The sequence below is a fragment of the Cricetulus griseus genome, chromosome 7 (assembly GCF_003668045.3).
Source record: "Cricetulus griseus strain 17A/GY chromosome 7, alternate assembly CriGri-PICRH-1.0, whole genome shotgun sequence".
In the NCBI taxonomy this organism is placed as follows: Eukaryota; Metazoa; Chordata; class Mammalia; order Rodentia; family Cricetidae; genus Cricetulus; species Cricetulus griseus.
The window spans coordinates 134,017,689-134,039,089 of NC_048600.1; the positions used below are offsets into that span (position 1 = coordinate 134,017,689).

A 21,401-nucleotide genomic window follows, 5' to 3' on the forward strand; every position below is an offset into this window, starting at 1 on the left:
CTGATACCTGTCTTCATATTATTGTGTTGGGTTATCCCCTAACCTCTTTGTTTCAAGATTTTTCAACATACATCTTATATTAGTTTTTAACTTTGTTTGACAATGTCCCTGGTTATATTTAAGTTGACATTGTATCCGTTTATATCACCTTCTTTGGTCTCCTTCCCTCCCTCCCTCCCTCCCTCCCTCCCTCCTCCCTCCCTTCTTCCCTCCCCCATCTTCCCTCCCCCCTCCTCCCTCCCTCCTCCTCTCCCTCCCTCCCTCCCCCTGTATCCATCCATTTATCCTTTCTTTCCTTGTTTAAAAGGGCCTGGCAGTGGTGGGGCGCACCTTTAATCTCTGAGTTTGAGGCCAGCCTGGTCTATAGAGGGAGTTCCAGAACAACCAGGATTACACAGAGAAACCCTGTCTCAAAAAAAAAAAAAAACAAAAACAAACAAAAAAAAAAACAAAAAACCCAAAAAACAAAAAAAGAATTGACTTCAAGGAGCTGGAGCAGTAGCTGTTCTTTAGAAAACGCCAGTTTGATTCTCAGCACCCACATGTTGCTCACAGCTATCCCTAACAAAAGTAAAGGGATCCAGTTTCTGATCTCCCTGGGCACGTGGGATACATGCTGAAGGAGATTTTCTCCATCTCTGTCCCACTGGACGGGTTTTCTCTCCACCCTTTGGGTCCCACAGCCTCTTAATGAAATGACCACTCTGAGACTGAATAGCAGTTACAATTGTTTAGCCAATGACTTAGGGTTCTAATTGACTAGCTCTCTCTTGATTATTAACCCATTTAAATTAATCTGTATATCTTCATGTGGCCTTGTCTTACCAGATAAAGTACTCAGATACACAAAGAAAAAGTAAATCTTAAGGGGGGGTGTTACAAAATGGCAAGCAGCAAAAGCATCTAATTTCCCCCATTTTAGAAGCATCTGAAGGCTAGTAACCTAGCAACTGCCCTACCATGAGGCTCTGTTCTAGAGATGCCTCACATTTCTGTCCTGGTGCTTATCAGTCCTGTGGGGTTGATGCATAGATCCTGGAGTCCTGTGGCTCAGTTTGTTCTCTTTCTGTACGTTTATGCTTTCTCTCAACCCTCTAACTCATGTTGGAACGTCTACTCCGGTAAGGAGTGTTACTTCTGCCACCACTGCCTAACCCCCTGTGTCTGTTCTCACCTCTGCTTGCCAGGATGGTGCATGTTGCATGGTTGGGTATAGCTTTACTCCAGTTCCACTTGAAGCTTGTGTCTACAGCGGCCTCTAACCCTGCTTGGACCTCAGCTTTGGTTGTCTTGGGGAAAGATGGAAACCCCACTGGGTAATAAACTGAGCATGCGGTTTCATCGCCACTTTGTTCAGACAGTCCTAGGTAGGACAGTGTGAGAGACAGGAAAAGTTGTCACCCAAGAAAGAAGAGTCATCTGCATAAGGTTTACTTAGAAGTACTTAATTTTGTTCAAGTTCAGATGGGACATTTTCAGCCCTGATTTTGTGCCTGGCATGTAGGACTTAGGTAGTTCAGAGAGTTGGTTAGAGACAGCTGTGTGCCCTCTAGGAGGCAGCTCTAAAGTGTTGGGAATGGTGGTGAGTTGTGTTCATGGAATTCCTTAAGATGTTTTAGGACTTGGCTTCTACTTACTGACCTATGTATGCAGTTTGTTCTCAGAGTTGTATTCTGGGACCTTTATTGGGGTGTTAGTGTGAAGATGTATTTTCCAGTGAAAGGCCACTCTTGGGTTGTATATGATTTTATAAATGGAATTCTTAAACTGTGGTTTTAAAGAGTACCAGGACATAAAAACAGTGACAAACCACCCTCAGGGCTCTGGTCAGCCAACAAAGAGCACTTTTATTTAAAAAGTAAAGCCATGGGTCATTTACACTGCGCTGTGTTTGTTTTGAATTTATCTTCTTATGTTTAGCAGAACCAAACCTCACTTACCTGCTCTATTTGTTCTTTTTGCTCCTTAGGCTGCCTTCCAGGAGAACGTGGGGAGACAGGTATGACCACTTTATAAATCTTTATTTTTGAAACTTCCTGTAGGCTTAGAGGTGGGAATCTTGACAGCTTTAGTTTCATGTCTTCTTGTGCTGTTGGGTGTGGGTAATGAATGAGCATCTCCTCAGAGCAAGCTAATAAACATGGCAGTTCTGCTCCCAGACCCAGCATAATGTGCCCAGGGAGCACTGATTCCCAGGTGCCTTCAGGAGACCCTGTGTGAGTGTTTTATCAAGTTAGGGTTTTGCCTCACATACTAATGTGGGCTGTGTATGTGCCAGGTACCAAGAGTCTTGTCCTGGTGGAGTCCCTGGCTCCTATAGGCCTTGGCCTTTCCCTGGCTTGTGATTTATTTGGAGGCTGGGTCCTTTGGAATAAGTTCTGGCCTCACCTTCCAAAAGCCTCTACCATACAGCTGCTTTTGATATTCACTGGTGATGTAGCTGTGCTTGGGGCTGCCTAAGCCATGCCTGTGACTCATGTCACCCATCACAGGCCTTAAAAGTAGGGTTTAGATTTACTCTTGTGTAAGATTCTGGCATACTGGAGTGTGTGGTCAGTCTAGCAGGAGGCTGAAGAGTTACTAGAGCAGTGCTTCTCAACCTATAGTTCTCCACCCCTTGGGAGTTGTTGAATAACCCTTTCACAGGGCTTTCCTAAGGCCATTAGAAACCACAGATATTTACATTACGATTCACAACAGTAGCAAACATGAAGTAGCAATGAAAATAATTTTATGATTGGGGGTAATCACAACCTGAACTGTGTTAAAGGGCTGCAGTGTTATGAGGGCTGAGATCCACTGGGTTAGGGGCTGAGACAAGTGGCAGCAAAGATGAACAGGGAGGAGAGTCCCTGAGAGAAACCAGATAAGAATGATTGCTTCAGGCTCATGATAGACGGTGACTTGGGTGCTTGTTGATGTTACAGGTGAGAAAGGTAAAAGGATGGCCAAGTCCTACAATGGTGTGCAGAACAGGCTGTGTGTGAAGGATGATGGGGCTTGGGGAGGTGAGGCAAGAATATTGCCAGAAGCTGTATGTTTGTAGTAGAGGATACTGGGATAGTCCAGGAAGTAACAGGGCTGCCCAGTTAACCCCCCTCCCCCGGGGGGTGGCTGACTCCTTCCCTTGGGTTGGCAGCTGGAGATGTAGCCCTCTCTCTCTCTCTCTCTCTCTCTCTCTCTCTCTCTCTCTCTCTCTCTCTGTGTGTGTGTGTGTGTGTGTGTGTGTGTGTGTGTGCGCGCGCGCGCACGCGCGCGCTCCCTTCCTGTAGCCCTGCAGGATCTTTGCAGGTTAGGATTATCCAATGGGCAGTTGCCATGTCTAGGACCAGCATGAGGCTGCTTTGAGTGTTACTGGGTCACAGCTCTGTGCAGGTGGTTTCCCCAGACTTCATACTACCATGTATTCAAGTGAGAAATCTGGGGTACAGGGTGCTGAGGCCATTTTCTGGGGAGGAGAGGACAGCCACCTGGCCAGGCAGAGCCTTAGCCTATTGCTTATTCTGTTTTGGAGTGATTTGAATACTGCTGAACACAGTTTAGACCTGCCCATCCTCCTTGGTCACAGCCAAATCTGAGTGCTACTTGCCTGCCCAGTCATATGCTGTTGTCTTCTTGTAAATCAGGCTGCAGTGGTACCTTTGCCTGCGCTATGGGGTACTCTCTCATTGTTACATATGAGTCTGGGGGTCTCCTTGATAAATAATCACATAATCCAAAGCATTTTATTAAAGTAAAAAGTTTTAACTTCTGCAGAAAGGTGCAAAACAACCCCCCCCCCCCATTTTGTTTTGTTTTTTGAGACAGGGTTTCTTTGTGTAGCCCTGGCTGTCCTGGAACTCTCTCTGTAGACCAGGCTCGCCTCAAACCCACCTGCCTCTGCCTCCATATTTTGGGATTAAAGGTGTGGGCTACCACCACCCACTGCAAAGCCACTCTTAATCCAGCAAGCAAGCACTCCTAGTAGGGGTCCTGCTCTGATTTTAGCCCCAAAGCAACGGGTTCTGTGCCTCACAGACTGAGTGGTTACAGCTTTGTCTCATGTTACTTGATTGGCAAATCAAAATGGACTAGCATGTTGCTAGGGAGAATGAAATTTGAACATATATCTTGACTTTACCAATATACTAGTCTGGAGGGATTCTAGCTAAATGGTGTCTTTACCAATTTCTTTAAACATGGAATTTCCTCTGTCTTCCTTTAACTCTGCTAGAAAAGACATTTACATTTCCTACACCATCAAGCAGGAATATGATAAGAGCATCCAAAGTGTTCAGGGTGGCAGAACCGTGAGCCACACTCCAGTCACCATACTCCAGCTCAACCCTGGATGACTTGCTGGGTCACAAGATACCTCAGCTCATCCTCCTCCTCCAGGCAGAGGGTTGGGGCAGCCTTTCTAGTGTTCTCAGGAGGGCTGCTTTCTGGGTAGTGTTTGTGAAGTTGTGAGATTTTAATGATTAGGCTCCAGGATTAGCTTGTGAAAGGTGAAGGCATTGAGGGCGATAATGAAGGTGGGCTGTGTGGAGGCTGGCTATGTTTTCCAGCCCTGGCTGGTAATAGTGGCTTTTCCTCTCAGTCTGTGCCCGAGGTATCCCTAAGTGCAGAGGCCAGGCTGGCAGACCTCAGGTGTTGTGCTTAAGCCTGGGTTTTTAACTCTTCTGGATTCCAGATGGGTGATGCATCCCACCATGTCCTCAGACTAACTGGAATTTATATGTAGCTTGAGGACTAAACTTCCGTTTTTGACATTGTCTCCATGGTAATAAATAGCCTGAATTCCATGTGGAAATTCAGACTTAAATTGTAAATTTTTTATATGTTGTCAGTTTCTTTGGATCTGGTCACACACATGCATATGCTGTAGATATGCCTCTGATCTGTTTTGAGCTGGCTGTGAAGAGGGCAGCACCTTGTGTGTGAGCAGATTCCTCCCTGTGTGAGATGTGGCCCGCAGGTGCAGGTAGTGGGTGCCTGTCGCTTTTCTTGGCTTTTGCTTGTTAGACTTGTGCCAGCTTTGTGCACAGGTAGGAAACCCCATGTGCTACTGGGATGGAGCCACCACTGGGCAAATAGCTGTAAGACTTTCTACATTTATGTTTGTAAAATAAAGTTATATAGTTTCTAGATTGTAATTTTTCTCCACAAGTGATAATATTAGAGAATACCAATACTGTGATGATTTCTAGGGCTGAGGCTCCACTTGGTGGGTGAGAATAGAGGGGCCTGCTTCTTGTTTTTGAGTTCAGGGGACCAATGGCTTCTTTCCTCGATGCTCTGAGAGGCTGGCTATTGGCCCTGAGAGTGGTTGTTCCCCTCAGCCTCATTTATCCTTATGAAGCTGGTGAGGTGTGGGCCCCAGTCCAGGTTTCTAAGCCAGGCAGGGGCTTGCCTGCCTTCCACTGGCCTTCCTGCTTCAGCAGGCTTTGGAATTGAGGGCTATGCTGTTGTCTTTGTGACCAGAAAGGGGAACCACGCTCCAAGAGTAGCCATGTCAGCGCTGTTGAGACCCAGTGTCTTTTTAAAGAAAGGACTTTCATAACATTTGAAGTTGAAACAGTGGGTTTGCAGAATGAGTTGTACTGAGTACAGCATCTGGCCGGGCAGGGTGAACACTGACACACCAGCTGGGCATTCCGTGAGCCATGTGGCTCAGCTTCGGCTGCCCTGTGACATGCATGTGCCTAATGATTTCAGATGCCACTTCCCACCTTTTCTTTTTTCTTCACTTTTACTTTTTTCAGGGCACCTTCCCTCATGGAATTGATATTTTGACTACAGCAGACTATTTTGCAGTTGGTAACATATCTAACTGTTTCCTGGTTATAAGGTAAGTTTTAATGTGTGTAACATAACTGTAGTTTAGTCTCTTTGTCTTGGGTGTCAAACATCAGCTTCTGCCATTTCCTTCTTCATTATACTGTGGTCTACTGGTGTGAATATAACTTATGTTGTAGAAAGGAGAAGCTGAAGTGGGAACAGTTATGACACGGTCCTCCTACCATCTTTATGCTCTGTGGTACACGCCGTAGAAGGCAGGCACCTGCTCACACTTCAGTATGGTGACTGAACTATCCCATCTTCTTTGATCATCAGTCTTCTCCTTGTTGTCATCCTACTGTTGTGCAGGCCTTGGTGGCATACAGGGCATAGCCACAAGCACAGCTATGCGTATGTCCTTCTGTTTGACAGCTTTCTCACCAGGTGTCACAAATGTATCAGTCTTTCAAAATGACATTGTAGATTTGAAGTGACTGTGTATCTTCTGTTTCAAAAAAAAAAAAAAAGGTTGTCCAAGTTGAAATTATCTGATTGTCAGATCAATAAGAAAAGGTAATTGAGAAATCAGGCCAAGAAATAAATATTTATACCCTTAACTGCTGTTTTCAGAAACCACATCAAATTATTTTTACTTTATAACTTAAGTACCAGGGAGTAGTTTCACACTGTAATACTAAAGTGAAAAGGGTATGCTTTATGAGGTGGTTTAGTTACTGTGAATTGGGAGAAACATGCCAAGTACATTTTTTTTAAAAAGTTCCTGACTATGTTATACCCTGGGGGTAGATTTCCTTAACAGCCCTTCTGTGCAGACCATGCAGAATTTACACTTCTCCATAACCAGCCTGGACAGACTTTAAAAAAACAAATAAACAACTAAAAACAAAAAGTGAGCAATCTCTTTCCCAAGAAGAATGTGACCAAACTTGCCCTCACCTGCATGCCATTACCCCTCAGCCCAGCGCTTCATGCCTTGTGGCCATGTGTTCTTTGTTCTCTGATTATTAGGGCTTGAATGTTGTATGTGAGGTTCTGTAACCTTTTTTGGAGTTTCTTAGGTAAAATAACTGGTAGTTAAATTGGGCTTTGGCAAATTCTACTTGTTGCTAAGGTTTCTACACCAGTCTAAAATTTAACATGTTATTATGTCCATTCAGTAAAAATACTTGAGAACATGACCTAGCCCTAGTGTGTTTCTTCTCCAGTACATTGGGCCTGTGTGATGCTCAGGTCTGAGCAGTAGATCAGCTGCTGTCTTAGGAGGACATACCAGTAGCAGGCTTTACCACGTCCTAGCTCCATAGGGCCTCAGACCAGGGTATCATTTCCCCAGCTGAACTCTGGAAGACAGGATTTATCTGGTAGTAGCAGGTAGAAGGCTTATAGAAGGCGTGTTGTGGGGCCTCAATAAGCAATGGGTGAAGTAGGAACATAGTTTGTCTTGAGGTCCCTGTGCTGGATTTTATGTCAACTTGACACAAACTAAATTCATTGGAGAGGAGGGAACCACAGAGGCTTATACCAATTATAAACTGTTTGGCTGATGGCTAAGGCTTCTTATTGGCTCTCTCTCTCTTAATTATTAACCCATTTCTATTAAACTGTGTATTTCCACGAGGCTGTGGCTTACCTGTAATGCTCTGGCATGTTACTCCTTTGGTGGCTACATGGTGTCTCTCTCTCCTGGTGACTGCTTCCCTGCCTCTTTTCTTCCCAGCATTCTCCTAGACTGATAGCCTATACTTCCTGCCTGGCTATTGGCTGATAATCATTTACTCATCAACCAGTAAGAGAAACATATACTCACAGCATACAGAAGGACATCCTCCATCAGGTTATAGTGCTCACCTTTGAGTGTTGCTGCATTTGTTCAGCGTATGTCTTTTGATATATTGTGATGTGTACAAGTCTGTAGCATTTACACAGTGAAGGACATAGTGAAGTCTATGGCCCCCTGCTATGTGCCTGGTGGGAATTTGAGGGTCCTTTATATATTCTGTCTCAAATGTTTGATGGTATTGTTTATTTTTTAACTAGACTGATAGGTTATTTCAGTGTCCTGCAGGCTTCCATGTCAGAACCTTTTAAGAAACTTTTTTTTGTATGTGTTTCATGACATACAGTTACAATATAGTTTTAAATAATGTATGTGTAAGATGAGTCATGGACAAGTGAGTAGTTGGAAAACAGAGTAATTTCATGGTCCTCAGGGAGAATGTGTCTACTGCTGGGAAGTGGCTAAGAGCCCCCAGCCTCACCCTGCTTTCTCTGCCCTGAACTCTTAGCATCTCTGGACTTCATGTGAATGGACCACAAAGCTTTGTCTACCATGTAACTTCATGGGAATCTGGATGGGTTGTCACTGGCGGTCCTTGTGAACATACCCATGTCTGTCCATGACTGGTTGAGGAACGTTGGTGTATGTGATTTACCCTGTGACACAAATAGGGTATTTTTCTGCCTGGCCATTTCCCCAGTAACTATCTGTCTATTGCCTCTTGCTTATTTGTCTTTGTTGCTGATGTCAGTTTCCTGACATCTCCAGCCTTGAGCACCATTTTCACAATTGTCACTTTTTTTTTTTCTAGTAGCTTGTTTTCCAGGAATTTCATATGCTTATGTTCTCTAAGTCACTCAAAGCAAGGTGGCCTCAAGGTAGAGTGCTCCATCTGCCTAAACCATCATTTCTGTTCCTTTCCTCATCCCTCATGAGCTTCTAACTTGTCTCACCTTCTGGCCCTCCTCCCATCCCTGGCTGCTTGCCATGTGGCAGGCCCCGATCCCATTTATGCTTTGTCCTGCCCCCCTGACATCTGACATCTTCCTTAGATCATGTTACCTCACTCCTTTACCTTCCTGTGCCTTTGCCTTAGTCTCCCCTCTCCTACCTTCTGGTGGATCCTCTTGGTTGTCACTTGGCCTCCCAGTACCCTGCATGCTATATACAGGTTCATTGCTGCCTTGGGACAAAGTCTGTAAGGCACTACTTGTTGGTGGCGAGCTGGGATTGGCCTCTGATGGTCTGGTCTCCCCTCTCTCTGTTCCCTTCTTCTGTAAGGCACCAGTTATTTTCATGCTTTTCTGGAATTCCTGCCCTTTCCTGGCCTTGCTGCAGGCTTTAGGTTTCTGGCTTGGTTGTGAACCTGGATATTGTGCATGCAATGGACATGCCATAGAACTTTGCAGCCAGGGTCCTTGGTGGTGTGGCCCCACTTCTGTCAGTCCCCTAGGGAAAGCCACTTATGTCTTCTCCCAGTCTCCTGGTCCCATTCAGGAGTTTCTGTCATAAGTTTACTGAGAGTCAGCACACGCCTTTGATGCCAGCACTTGGGAGGCAAATGCAGACAGGCTTCTGTGGGTTCGAGGCCAACCTGGTCTACAGAGTGAGTTCTAGGACAGGCTCCAAAGCTACACAGAAAAACCCTGCCTTGAAAACAAAACAGAACAAGTTTATTCAGAGTCTATTTATATTTGCTTATGGGCAGGTTGACTAATTATGTGAGGAACATCTTTGGTCCACTGTTCAGCTAGCATATGTTTCCTGAGTGGGAGCACAGACTGTCTGTGTCTGGACAGATCCTCAGGGCCAGTCAATCTTTATAAATGCTGTGTGGTTGATACAACTTTTTACTTGTGTGTTGCACATAAAATATCATCAGAAGTGAAGTTGTGGTCTAGGGTATGCTTGCATATTAGCATATGCAAGCCCTAAGTCCCATGCCCAGCACTGTAGACAAACAAAAACCAGAAGTAATTTGTAGGTCAGAAGAACTTTATATTTTAGATTCCTAGGTCATGTGGCCATTATATACAGGGGCTGCCCTGGCCATAGTATGTTCTTCTAGTTCCTGACAGTGGCAAACCCTCTGTTTGGAAGATGCACTAAATTCTCTTTTTCATTTCCTGTCTGATGGGGCTGAACTTAGCTTCTGGAGTCTGAGTGTGCACTGCCCTTGATGCTTCTGATGATTTTTCTTATGGGTTGATGTCCTCACTAAGTGAAAGAATTTGATTATTTCAAGGAAGTCGGCTGCGATACCAATAGAAGATATTTTTTTCTGTGTTTGTTTGCTTTGACTTTTTTCCCTGGAAGGCATTTTCCTTAGAGGTTTTGTGTTTTAATATTTCAACTTATTTTTTTAAAATAATTTATTGAATTTTTTATTTTATGCGCATTGGTTTGAGGGTGTCAGATCCCTGGAACTGGAGTTACAGATGGTTGTGAGCTGCCATGTGGGTGCTGAGAATTGAACACGGGTCCTCTGGAAGAGCAGCCAGTGCTCTTAACCACTGAGCCATCTTTCCAGCCCCCTACTTGAACTTCTTTTATGGTTCTAGTTTTTTCATTTAATCAGAATGGTCCACCCCACCTATAGATTATGTTTTTAAGCCCTGTCTTGTTGTTTCTAAGAGTTATTTTCCAGTGGTGCTGGGATGGAACCCATACCCTCAAGCTTGCTAGGTGAGCCTTCACACTGTGAGTTATACCCTCAGCCTTGTAACTTTTATCAGATCACTTGTAACCCAATTTATGCCCTCATTATTGTACAGTTTAGCAAGTGCCAAGTACCCACCCAGGGAACCTATACTTTCTCTCTCTCTGTGATCTGTTCTGCCTGGCTCTGAGAGCTGGTGCTGTGCATTAGCACTGCTTGCAGAGTGCTTCTCCTCATTTGAGTTCTTCCCCTGAACACCGATTCCCTGTTGTAGGTGCCTCTGTATTGTGATGTCCCTGCTGCTCTGGTCCTGTACAGCTTGCCTGCCAGGGTGATCAGCAGTTGGTCAGCAGTTAGGCCTTGTTCATCAGATTGAAAAACTCATAGATACCTAGACTAGATCAGAGGACAGGATGTCTGACGCAGGATAGGCCTAGAGGTTAGATAGGGTGTGGGTAGGCTAAGAGTCAGGGAAACTCAACAGACTGGTCTGGTGCACAGGAACTGCTTTTGTTATTTTCAGTCATGTATATGTATTACAATCTGTTAGCACATACCACACATGTGTGGCCTGAGGAGGCCAGAAAAGGTGCTGGAGCTCCTGTGGTTAGTTACAGGCAGCTGTGAGCCTTCTGACATGGGTATTGGGAACCAGACTCAGATCCTCTGCAAGAGCAGCAATGTTCTTAGCCATTGAGCCCTCTCTTCTGAACTTCTTGACATAAAATGAATTGCAAAATAATCATGCTAAGGGAAAGAAATTAGGCAAAGGTGAAAAGCAATCTAGAACAGAAAAATAATTTGGTGGTGGATGGCAGGTATGCTCACAACCTTGTTACCCATCTGGCAGTTTAATTGTCCTCCTCTGTCAGACTTAGCAAGCTTTATACTTTGTATGCATGTAACGTGTTAATTGCATATATTTAAGGCTATTAAAAGTGATTTACAGAAAAAAAAAGGCACAGATGACAAACAGTTTGCACTAAAAAATATAAGGAAAATAAAATCCAAATAAAAAACTAGCCTACATTTGCTCAGGAACATCACTAAAAAAGAGAAACTAAAATTCAGTAAGCACATGGCAATATGTTTGACACAGGTCATTAGCATAGATGAAATGCTCTAAATGGTAAGACTGACTGTTGCCAATCTCAGGAAGGTATGGAGAGGCCAAAACCACAGTTCTCTTTCTCTCTCTTTTTTTTTTTTTTTTGTTAGTTTGTTTGTTTGTTTTCGAGACAGGGTTTCTCTGTGGCTTTGGAGGCTGTCCTGGAACTAGCTCTTGTAGACCAGGCTGGTCTCGAACTCACAGAGATCCGCCTGCCTCTGCCTCCCGAGTGCTGGGATTAAATGTGTGCACCACCAATGCCCGGCTCACATTCACAGTTCTATACCAAGTTAAATCTCCACAAATTCCCATGTTAGTCTTTGCATCAGAGAATTAAAATACACATCCACATGATTTATCTGTAACACAGCACATACACCTAAGGCTCAGGAGACATCACGGGAGAGGAGGAGGAAGGATTGTGAGAGGCAGAGGACCAGAACATCTTCTATGAGGTAATGTCTCCTGTATATGACAGGGAAGTGACAACACCAGTTCACATTCCAGTGTAGATGGGGAAAATCTCAGGCTGCATCTCTAGATGAAGAGCTATAGGCAATCAATGGCTGCTAACAGAGGGAGAGTCAGTCTTTTCCAGGGACAACCCCCCCCCCAAAAGCAGGTTATCCAACCCCAAGTGTATTAAATGAACTCAGCAGGATATAAACATACCCACCCAGTAGTAGTTAAAGAGGTCATGAGATTGTAAGGAGTTCAGAGGGTGGGCAGGAGGAGTTGTGGGGAGAAGGTGGGATGAAAATGATGTAAATACAGTACTCATGTGTGTGATTCCAAAAATAAGTTCAAAAAGCCAAATTAAATAGAATAGTAATAGATCTTTAAGCAACAACAACAACAACAAGCCAGGTTTGATGGTTCATGCCTTCAATCTCAGTGCTTGGGAAGCAGGCTGATCTTTGATTTTGAGACCAGCTTAGGCGACATACCAAGTTTTGTGCCCCCCAGGGGTACATAGTAAGGCTCAGGCTTGACACAAGAAGCCCGTTCCTTTGTCCTGCCTGTGATGTGGCTGGATAAGCAATCTGCTTCTCCATCAGCCACATGTGCATGGGGTGCTGCTCCCAGTCACAGTTCTGGGCACGCTGCTGAGCCGTGTGCATTGCTTCTGGATGGACGCTCTCCTGTCTTGAGTAGCTGCCGATGCAGGGAATGTTTGGGTCATCTGGTAGGTAGTTTTTACTCTTGAAGGAATGGTCAAACTATTTTTGAACATAATTGTTTTCGTTTCCATTCTCAAGAGTAGTATAATGAACGTTCTGGCTCCTCCATGTTCTTTATTTTTAATCTTATTTTTTAATACATAAAATAATGGCTTAAGAGAGTTTTATACATGTGTGCCATTGTATCTGCTCATATTTTCCCCTTTCTCTGGCTTTTAATATTTTGCCTTTCAGTGTGTTTATTGCTGGCTTCCAGGAATATACCAAGCCGATGATTGACCACTTGGTCTCCATGAAAATCAACCATTGGGATGGGTAAGTTTTGTTTTTTGTGACTCTCTGAAAATTCCCCCTTTCCCCCAATGGGAAAAGTTTAATTGAGCTTATAAGTTCATGTGTGTATAAAATAGACAAATTATTTTAAAATAATTATATCTGAGAAGTAATGAAAATTCCAGTCTCTATGTGTGGCATGCTTGTTAGTGGTCTGTCTGTCTGTCTTGTTTCACTTCTGGAGCTGTTGGTCAGGCAATTCTGAGATGTAATTGTACCTGAATACCCTTGTGTAATAGGGAAGCTATAGCCCGAGGACAGGGCAGTCCATGCAGCTGGAATAGCCTGGTGCCCCTGGTCGTTTGACCTGCCTCCATACTGATTCTGTTCTGCTTGGCCTCCCTAGGTATCTTATATGTTGCCACCTAAGAGGTGAGCAGGCTTTAGTGGTAGTTGTCAAAATTCCAGTGGCAGCTTGGGGGCCATCTTGGTATTTCATAGGTAGTTAAATGTGTCTTCAAAGAAGGAAGGCAAGTGTGTAACTTAGATACAAGCACTGTCAATGTTTTGCCACTATCTCTAGGTAGGCCTGGCCAGCCAACACAGGGCAAATGCTAGGGGAATTAGTAGTATAATCATGGTGCCCCTTCCAAATCCCAATGTCAAGTGGGTGTTTGTGGTTGAAAGACCCACTCTGACACTGGGGACTGTTTCAGCTTCCCAAGGTTGGCTGACACTATGCTTGTGTAGCTGTGTGCAGTCTGCTTTGCACTCTGTGGAGTGAGGAGCCTCTGGTTCAAGCCTCCATGTTGTTCCCTTGACTAGCTGTGACCACTACCAGGAAATCCCTCCTTTCCTTCAGGAGATTATGTACCAGCCAACAAGACATTCAAAACCACATTGTAAATATGCAATCCCTGGGTTAGACTAAGCTTTTGAACTTTTGAAATCTCTGATTGATTTTCTAATTGTCACTTGTTCTTTCCTGTGTTTTGAGTGGGGCTTTCTTTTTAGATGCATGTATACCTCTGATTTTTCATCTTCCTGATATATTTATCATTATGAATGTTTCTCTGTTTCATAGATTTCTTAAAGTATAACATTATAGTGAATCTGTGTGCATGGGCTATCAGCTTTTTCTTTAAAGGGACAGATAGTTAACTCCTTAGGTCTCTGTCTCATATATATGCATTTTTTTCTCTTTATATGACCCTTAAAAATGTAAAAACTATCCTTAACTTAGAGCCTTACAAAAGAACCCTTTGGCAGTTTTTGACCTACTGATTACAAATTGACATGTTGTTATAGCAAGTGTCTGGATTCTTTTCCTTTTAGTTGAGTGATATTCCATTGTCTGTATCTACCATAGTTTGCTTACCTATTCGTTATTGATAGGTCCTTGGGTGTGTCCATCCTAAGGCTGCTGTGAATAGTGCTGATATGAGGTCTACTAACAGCTACTGTTACTTCTCAGGGCCATCCGAGAACTGTCTGCAAAGGCACTGCACAACCTGACCCCACAAGATCCTGAGTACATAGCCACCCATGGTAGGTGTGCATATGTGTGCACATACACAGCAGAAAGATGTACTGTTCTCATAGCGGATGAAGATGATGTCCTATGTCCGTAGCCTAATTGGGATAGACTATGAAGACAAATGTAGCATGTTTGTCCATTGGCAGCTTTGGGTGGCATCAGGCACTGGTGCCATCCACAAAATAAGGAATCTGTGGGTTGCATTGTATAGGTTAAAAAATGTTGGGGTATTCCAGGGGCTTATTTGAGCCTCCCTAAACACCAGAGGCTCTCACTGGGAAGGAATAAGGAGTGGAAATGCCTGTCACCTTTTATGGTTGTGTGGCCTTTGATCTTCTCACTCTCCTCAGGCAGAGTACTGCCACTGCCTATCAGAGGTGCAGATGGGGAATCTGCAGACATGGCCTTTCTCATCAGTCCCTCACTGGGCATCTGGGGCCTGTATGCATGTACTGATTTATATGCTGTGACCTAGCACATTGCCCTGGTGGCTCAGGAGGAACAGTGGGGGTGACCCTGACCACCACTAGAGGAAATACTTGTAAGTAATGAGTTGTCCCTTGTGTGTCCTTCAACTTGACTACTGCAGTATTCCCAACATTGTTGTTGATGACACTGAGTCCAGATCTACACACAAGACACGGTGCCATCCTTTCTTGTGCAGAGGTCACCTATGCCTTATACAAGCTGGCTTCACAGACAAACAGGTAGGAGATGCCATCTGGGAAGCTAGGTAACAGTAGTGTTTTGGGGTTTGAGAACAGCTTGTCAGCTGCGACTGTTGGTCATTTGTGTTTTTAGGGTTCCATTTTATGTTGAGGTGGTCAGTGGTTAGGACAGTAACCCTAACCACAGGGAAGGACGGTGGTTGGCATTCATAAGGTGTCTTTGCTACCTCTGCCGTTTGGTTTCCTATCACGATCCCAAGGCTATGACTCGGACAACAAGAGCAATGACACCTGTTGGTTCAGAGGTGGCACTGAGCAGTTAATTTGTCACAGTGTGTGTGTGTGTGTGTGTGTGTGTGTGTGTGTGTGAATGTGTGTCCATGTGTATGTGCGCACCTGTGTGCCACAGAACGCATGTGTAGGTCAGAGGAAACCTTGGACATCTTCCTCATGTCCCCCTTTGTTTAAGGCAGTGTCAGTCCTGCTGCTCACTAAGCTAGCTGCCCTGTGAGCTTCAGAAGATTCTCTGGTCTGTATCGTCCATCTTCCTGGGTGTACATACAAGTGCACCACTGTGTCTGGCTTTTACCTGGGTTCTGAGGATCTCAACTCAGGTTGTTTGACAAGGTATTTCCTTGACAGTTCATCTTCTCAGTTCCCATTTATCACTTTAATAATTTAAATTACTTGAAAGGGTGAGTTAGGCTGTTTAGTGGTGGCACTTGGGAGGCAGAGGCAGGCAGATCTGAGTTTGAAGCCAGCTTGATCTACAGAATGAGTTCCAGAACAGGCAGAGATATACATAGACCCTGTCTGGAAAAAACAAAACAAAACAAATCAACCCCCCCCCAAAAAAGAATGAAAAGGTAGGTGTGGAAGTTTCCCTTGAGAATTTCTCCCCATTGGCTGCATCTATACTAGAACTACAAAGCGAGAAGTTAAGACCAACGATGGTGCATTCGAAGAGCTGTGTAATTTCCTTATGCCCCCATGCAGTTGATTCCTCAAAAATAAAACCTTTCTGACCTCCCCTTAGGTTCAGGCTTGAAACTTGTACTTCAGTCATTTCCTGTTGAGTTAGGTGGCTCCCTGGGTTGGGGAGACAGCAGATAGGTGTGTGGACCTCATTCCTGCCTATCACTCCCAAGGAGGTTTGGTTGTTCCTTGGTTATGGTAAAAGGCACATGGGCCATGACATTTCTCAGCAGTGCACTGTGATGATATGGTACACTTGAGAGCCATTCCCAAGCTTTTGGGTTTATACATGGCCTCGGGGTGTTAGGCTCTACATGGTTCTGCTCAACATGTAAGAGAATTCAGACCTCCAGGGCATTGGGCTCTGTGTGGCTCTGCCTAGCAGGGAGCTGGAGTTAGTTACCACATAGCTCTGCCTAGCAAGTAGTAGATATCAGATCCCCAGGGTGTTGTGGCTGTGCATAGTTATGCCTAAAACACAGGAGATTGTAGCTCCTTGGGTAATTGACACTGCATAGCTCTGCCTGGCACATGCCCTACCTCAGAAGAGAGCAGATGTTCAGTAGGAACTGTGATTTATTTACATTATAGCACATGCTCAGTGAGTTACCCTGTGAGTCAGGCAAGGTAGAACTCCCTGCTGGAGTCTTTAAGTGCTACGTTGGCTGCAGCAGATATTTTCCTAAGGACAGCAGAAGGCTTCTGTGGGAATCCATGTAACCCTGTAGGGGACTTACCTCTTCCACAGTGTCAGCAGGGGCCTGATGTTCAGTAGGGTACTTGCAAGCTGACTATAGGTTGGAGCATAAAAGTGGCACCTAGATGCCCACCTGCTGAAACCAACACAGATTGTGTGTGTGTGTGTGTGTGTGTGTGTGTGTGTGTGTGTGTGTGTGTGTGTGTGTGTACAGATGTACTTGTCCATGTGTGTATGTATGGAGGCCAGAGATTGACAGTAGGTATCTTACCTTCCCTGGTTGCTCTCAATCTTACTGTCCTTCCTTCCTTCCTTCCTTCCTTCCTTCCTTCCTTCCTTCCTTCCTTCCTTCCTTCCTTCCTTCCTTCCTTCCTTCCTTCCTTCCTTCCTTCCTTCCTTCCTTCCCTTCCTTCCTTCCTTCCTTTCTTTCTTTCCTTTTTTTTGAGACAGGGTTTCTCTGTGGCTCTGGAGCCTGTCCTGGAACTCGCTCTGGAGACCAGGCTGGTCTCAAACTCACATAGATCCACCTGCCTCTGCCTCCCAAGTGCTGGGATTAAAGGCGTGCGCCACCAACGCCCGTCTGTTGTTTTCTTTTTTAAAATTAAATTTAGTGACTGCAGACCATGTTCAGTAGTAAAACAAACAAACAAACAAACAAACAAACAAAAAAACACTTGCAGAAGGCCCAGGTTCAGTTCCCAGCGCCTGAATGATGGTTCACAAACCTTCGTAACTCCAGCCAGTTCTAGGGTCTCCCACTACCTCCTTCTGGACTACATGGGCATCACTCATGCACACGGTACACAATACATGCTGGCAAAACCACTCACACATATGAAAAATAAAATATTGAAACTACATTTATTTATTTGAGAGAGGGAGAAACAGAAATGTGTGGTCATGAGTTTGTGGAAGTCAGACGACAACTTGAGGGGAATCAGTTCTTTCCTTCTTCCTTGTGCATCCCAGGGATTGAACTCAGGTTGTCAGGTTTAGCAGCAAGTGCCTTTGAGCCATCTTTCCAGTCCCCAGCACAGCTGTAATGAGGCAGAACTGGGAAGTCTTCAGGGACTGTGGGAGCACGAATAAGAAGCTGGTCTTTCTGAGTCTGTCTTCTTTACTGTGAACCTGGGCTCCCGCGTAGTCCTTATTGAATTCAGTGCTGTTTCCCTTCTGCAGGCCTGTCACAGACTCTCTGGGTGAGAAGGCAGTGCAAAGCCTGAAGCAGATCCACCAGCAGGTGTGTGTGGTCCCACTGAACCCCTTCTCACCTGGACACGATTTGCTTATCTAGGACTTGATGGCTCTATGGGTTCTCTCCACCAACATTACTCTTGGGGGCGGGGGAGGCGTCATCTGGAAATGGTAGCTGGGCTAGACTTGTTCTCTGGGGCCAGAAGCCACCTTGTTGTGTGGCATCATAATCAGTGGGTCTCAGGGCTGTATTGGTGTCTCATTGTGGGCCTTAACAGGAGTTCTCAGCTGCGGGATTGGATGTCCTTCTGGAGGTTTAGGTACCTATAAAACAAAGACCTTTTATTTATAACTTTGCCCCTGTGACCCTAATCTCTACTCTCCTGAAATTTAATACTGAATTTTGCTCATTTGGGGGATGGGAAGAAAGCATGTATATTTTTCTGGGATTTTAATATTCTTAAAACCTTCTATGACATAAAAGAGAAAAAGTATAAACCCAAGATATTTTCAAGGAATTAAAATTCCTCCACATTCCTAAGGAATTAGATGGTTTTATTGTTTCATATTGTAAATATTTTCGATTCCTTACAATTTTCCTTTTTTTATATAATGGTTTGCCTTAGATCATAGTGACTGTGATGAAGCTATTTGGTTAGTTTTAGTATTTATTGCTTTAAAGTGGAGCCTGGAATTCTTGCTCAGTGTTGGAAGTGTGGGTGTGGAGGGCGGCAGCCCCGTGTAGAGGCTGAGAGAATGGAGCCCCTGTGTCCTCTGAACCAGGACTTCCTGTTTCTGAGGAATGTGGATAGTGACAGGGCTACTGCTTTTAGTCTTTGTGGGAATTTAGAGTATGTCTAAAGAGTTTAGTAGAACTGACAGTAGTTGTGTGAATATCCAGCAAGTGTTAAATGTATTCATAACAATGAACTACATTACTTTTGAGTTTTTCTGGAGACAGAAAACACCAGAGCCATTTGACATAATCATTTTTCTGCCTGAGTGGTGATCATTGGGCCAGCATGAAAGGGGCCACCTTCTTTCTTCATGCCTGTGTGCCTCAGTTTCCTTTTAGAGATAACACACCTGAAGAACCCAACCAAGACTGGGCACAGTGGGGTGGGCCTTTGTCTTCTGACCTTCCTGATTGGCTTTCTGGCAACTAAAAGTTCAGCTCTGTCACCCTGCCATCATTCTTATGTTGGTAATAGTCACTGTTAGAAGCATAACAAATTATTTAACTAAATAACTTAAATAACTGACTTTTCATTCTTTAATTTTAGCTTTATGATCGTCATCTCTATAGGTAAGCCCACAGAGTAAAACTTCTTATGTATGTAATGGAAATGTGTGTTGTCTGGAACAGCTGACTCATTGAAGCACTTAAATTACGTGTGTGTGTGTGTGTGTGTGTGTGTGTGTGTGTGTGTGTGTGTGTGTAAAACATTTCACGTGCACTCCTACCTTTTTTCTGGTTTTGTTTGGACACTTTCAAGACTTCACCAAAGCCTTTGGTTGTCCAGAGCAGTGTTAACCTGCTTCTGATGCACAGCCACTATAAGGATTCTGCCATGGCCTTCCCTTCCTGACTGATAGAAATTGTTTCCAGCCTGAGTAGATCTGAGAAGCATCCTGCCTTCTTCCATATGTTTTCTTCTACACTAGAGTCCTTCCTGGCATATACAGCTCAGTGTCAGCCATAGGTCCTCTGTCCTTCATGGCCTCACCCACTAAGCCATCTCTCTCTTTTGAGTCTGTCTTGTCAGGACAGCCAGGGGTTCCACTTGGGCTTTACCCCCATCTGCCCACGGGATGGTGGTGCTCTGAGGTATTAGAAGTCTCCATGCTGTACTGGCTTCCAGAGTCTGCTGTATAGCACACACATTCTCTGGCTTCCTAATTGTTTAAGGCAGATCTTGTTGCTGTTTGGGTCAGAAGCCAAAGCCTCGTAGGCCAGTGCTGTTTCTTATCCGAGCTCCTGCTTGCTGGCATTGCAGGTTGGGTAGCTTCTGGCAGGCAGGATGGGTGACGATGAACACCCATCCTTTGGACCACATGATGGTCATCTTGGCATTGTTGTGAAGTGTGGTTAAGCAACATGTGTGATTGGTTCTGTGTGAGTTATCAGTGATGACCAAGTGCCCTGGGAAAGCTGAAAGGACAAGAGTCTGCCAGAGAATGATGATCTTGCCACAGATTTTTATGTCTTTCCAAAAATGTAGCTCACACTCTGGGAGACTAAGTCCCCTAATTAAAACTGGCACGATTTTTGGTGCCTGGAGCTGTATCTGTTGATTGATGGGGTGTTTCATGTTTTATGTGTAAAGGATTTTAACACTAACTGTTCCTTTTGTTTTTTAGGGGTCTGGGAGGAGAACTTATGAGACAAGCAGGTAGGTCTGGGGTGAGAAGCTGCTGTTCTTCATTCCAGTATGCGGAAGAGTATCCTGAGCTCAGGCCAGACCTCCCAGTAACAAGCGGTAGCAGTTCCTCTCTGTTGGAGATCCTGCTACCACCCCTGGCTTGCTGTTGTCCCAGGAGGATATGAACCCTGCACATGGTCTAGTGTGTCTAGTTACTTCTTTTCCCAGCTCAGGAGCTCTGATTCGTTTGACATGCCACAGGAATGGTAGCTATGGGTGGTTCTAGGGATATGTTGGCTACAAATTTCTTCTTTATACTAAGTACTGCCAAGTAAGGAATGGTTAATCAGATTGTATGTTAATGTCATCAAGGATTTCACAGCATAATCAGGTGAATATTCCTAGTTAGTTGAATGTAATAGAAAACTCAGGTTGTTGCTGGCTTATCTGGGGATATCTCCAGATATCCTAGCTAGTACTGGCCACATTGGCAGCTGATATCCTGGTTTGGAGAAGGGGGCATATTTTGGTGTGCTGCTGTGGCCCAAATTGAGACCAGTCAGAACTGTCAGTGTCACCCTTGAACTGCTCTGCAAGCCTGGGCAGCAGTCTCAAGTGGGCTCTGACTTCACTTGGGTAGATGTCCTCTATACTGTGCCTCATGTCCCTCACAGCCTGCTATGGTCATCTGGAGGCTGGATCTTAAGGTCTACATTCAGAGCCCATGTTTCTACAGGCAGGTGTACTGTGAGTCCTGGCATTTTCCTTGTGGTGGACAGGGGTGGGATGGCTTTAGGCACAGGTGGTCTTAAAGTACCCCACATTGGGATAAAGAGGTGGCACCAGTCGCAAGCTAAAGAGCTTAAGGCTCCTACGATCATTTTTAAAAGTAGTGCCCTCGCAGTGTTGTTATGCCTGTTTCCTTGCCACCAAGATCTGGCTGGCACTTGACATTTCAGAGCAAAACAGAGGTGACAGCACCTATGTAGAGGCACAGGCATCCCAACAAGTTGCTCAGTGTATGTCCCAGGCTGCCTGTACAAGGGAGTGGCCAATGCCAAGGAAAACCAGAGTTGAGCCCAAGAACTGTGTGCTAGAGGTGGCACACCATGGAACTCCCTTGTAAGGAAGTTTCTCGAGGAAGGCAGAGAGTCCACAGTATAAAGCAGACAGGACTGAGGCTAGTGG

The 21,401-nt window shown here is 44.8% G+C and overlaps 2 protein-coding genes across 2 annotated transcripts in view; one reads left to right on the plus strand and one right to left on the minus strand.

Annotated features, from left to right (window-relative positions):
• Nucleotides 1-21,401, plus strand: part of Tbcd (tubulin folding cofactor D) — a 171,891-nt gene that overhangs the window by 116,436 nt on the left and 34,054 nt on the right. Inside the window, exons 16-23 of the mRNA XM_027425304.2 lie at nucleotides 1,970-1,999; nucleotides 5,745-5,830; nucleotides 12,741-12,821; nucleotides 14,254-14,327; nucleotides 14,906-15,023; nucleotides 17,836-17,896; nucleotides 19,134-19,156; nucleotides 20,212-20,243. Coding sequence (XP_027281105.1) covers nucleotides 1,970-1,999; nucleotides 5,745-5,830; nucleotides 12,741-12,821; nucleotides 14,254-14,327; nucleotides 14,906-15,023; nucleotides 17,836-17,896; nucleotides 19,134-19,156; nucleotides 20,212-20,243 — 505 coding nt within the window. The remainder of the gene's footprint in view (nucleotides 1-1,969; nucleotides 2,000-5,744; nucleotides 5,831-12,740; nucleotides 12,822-14,253; nucleotides 14,328-14,905; nucleotides 15,024-17,835; nucleotides 17,897-19,133; nucleotides 19,157-20,211; nucleotides 20,244-21,401) is intronic.
• The window catches only part of B3gntl1 (UDP-GlcNAc:betaGal beta-1,3-N-acetylglucosaminyltransferase like 1), a 102,583-nt gene continuing 98,682 nt past the window's right edge, over nucleotides 17,501-21,401 (minus strand). The window contains exon 13 of the mRNA XM_027425307.2: nucleotides 17,501-18,174. The gene's annotated coding sequence lies outside the window, so the exon portion shown is untranslated. The remainder of the gene's footprint in view (nucleotides 18,175-21,401) is intronic.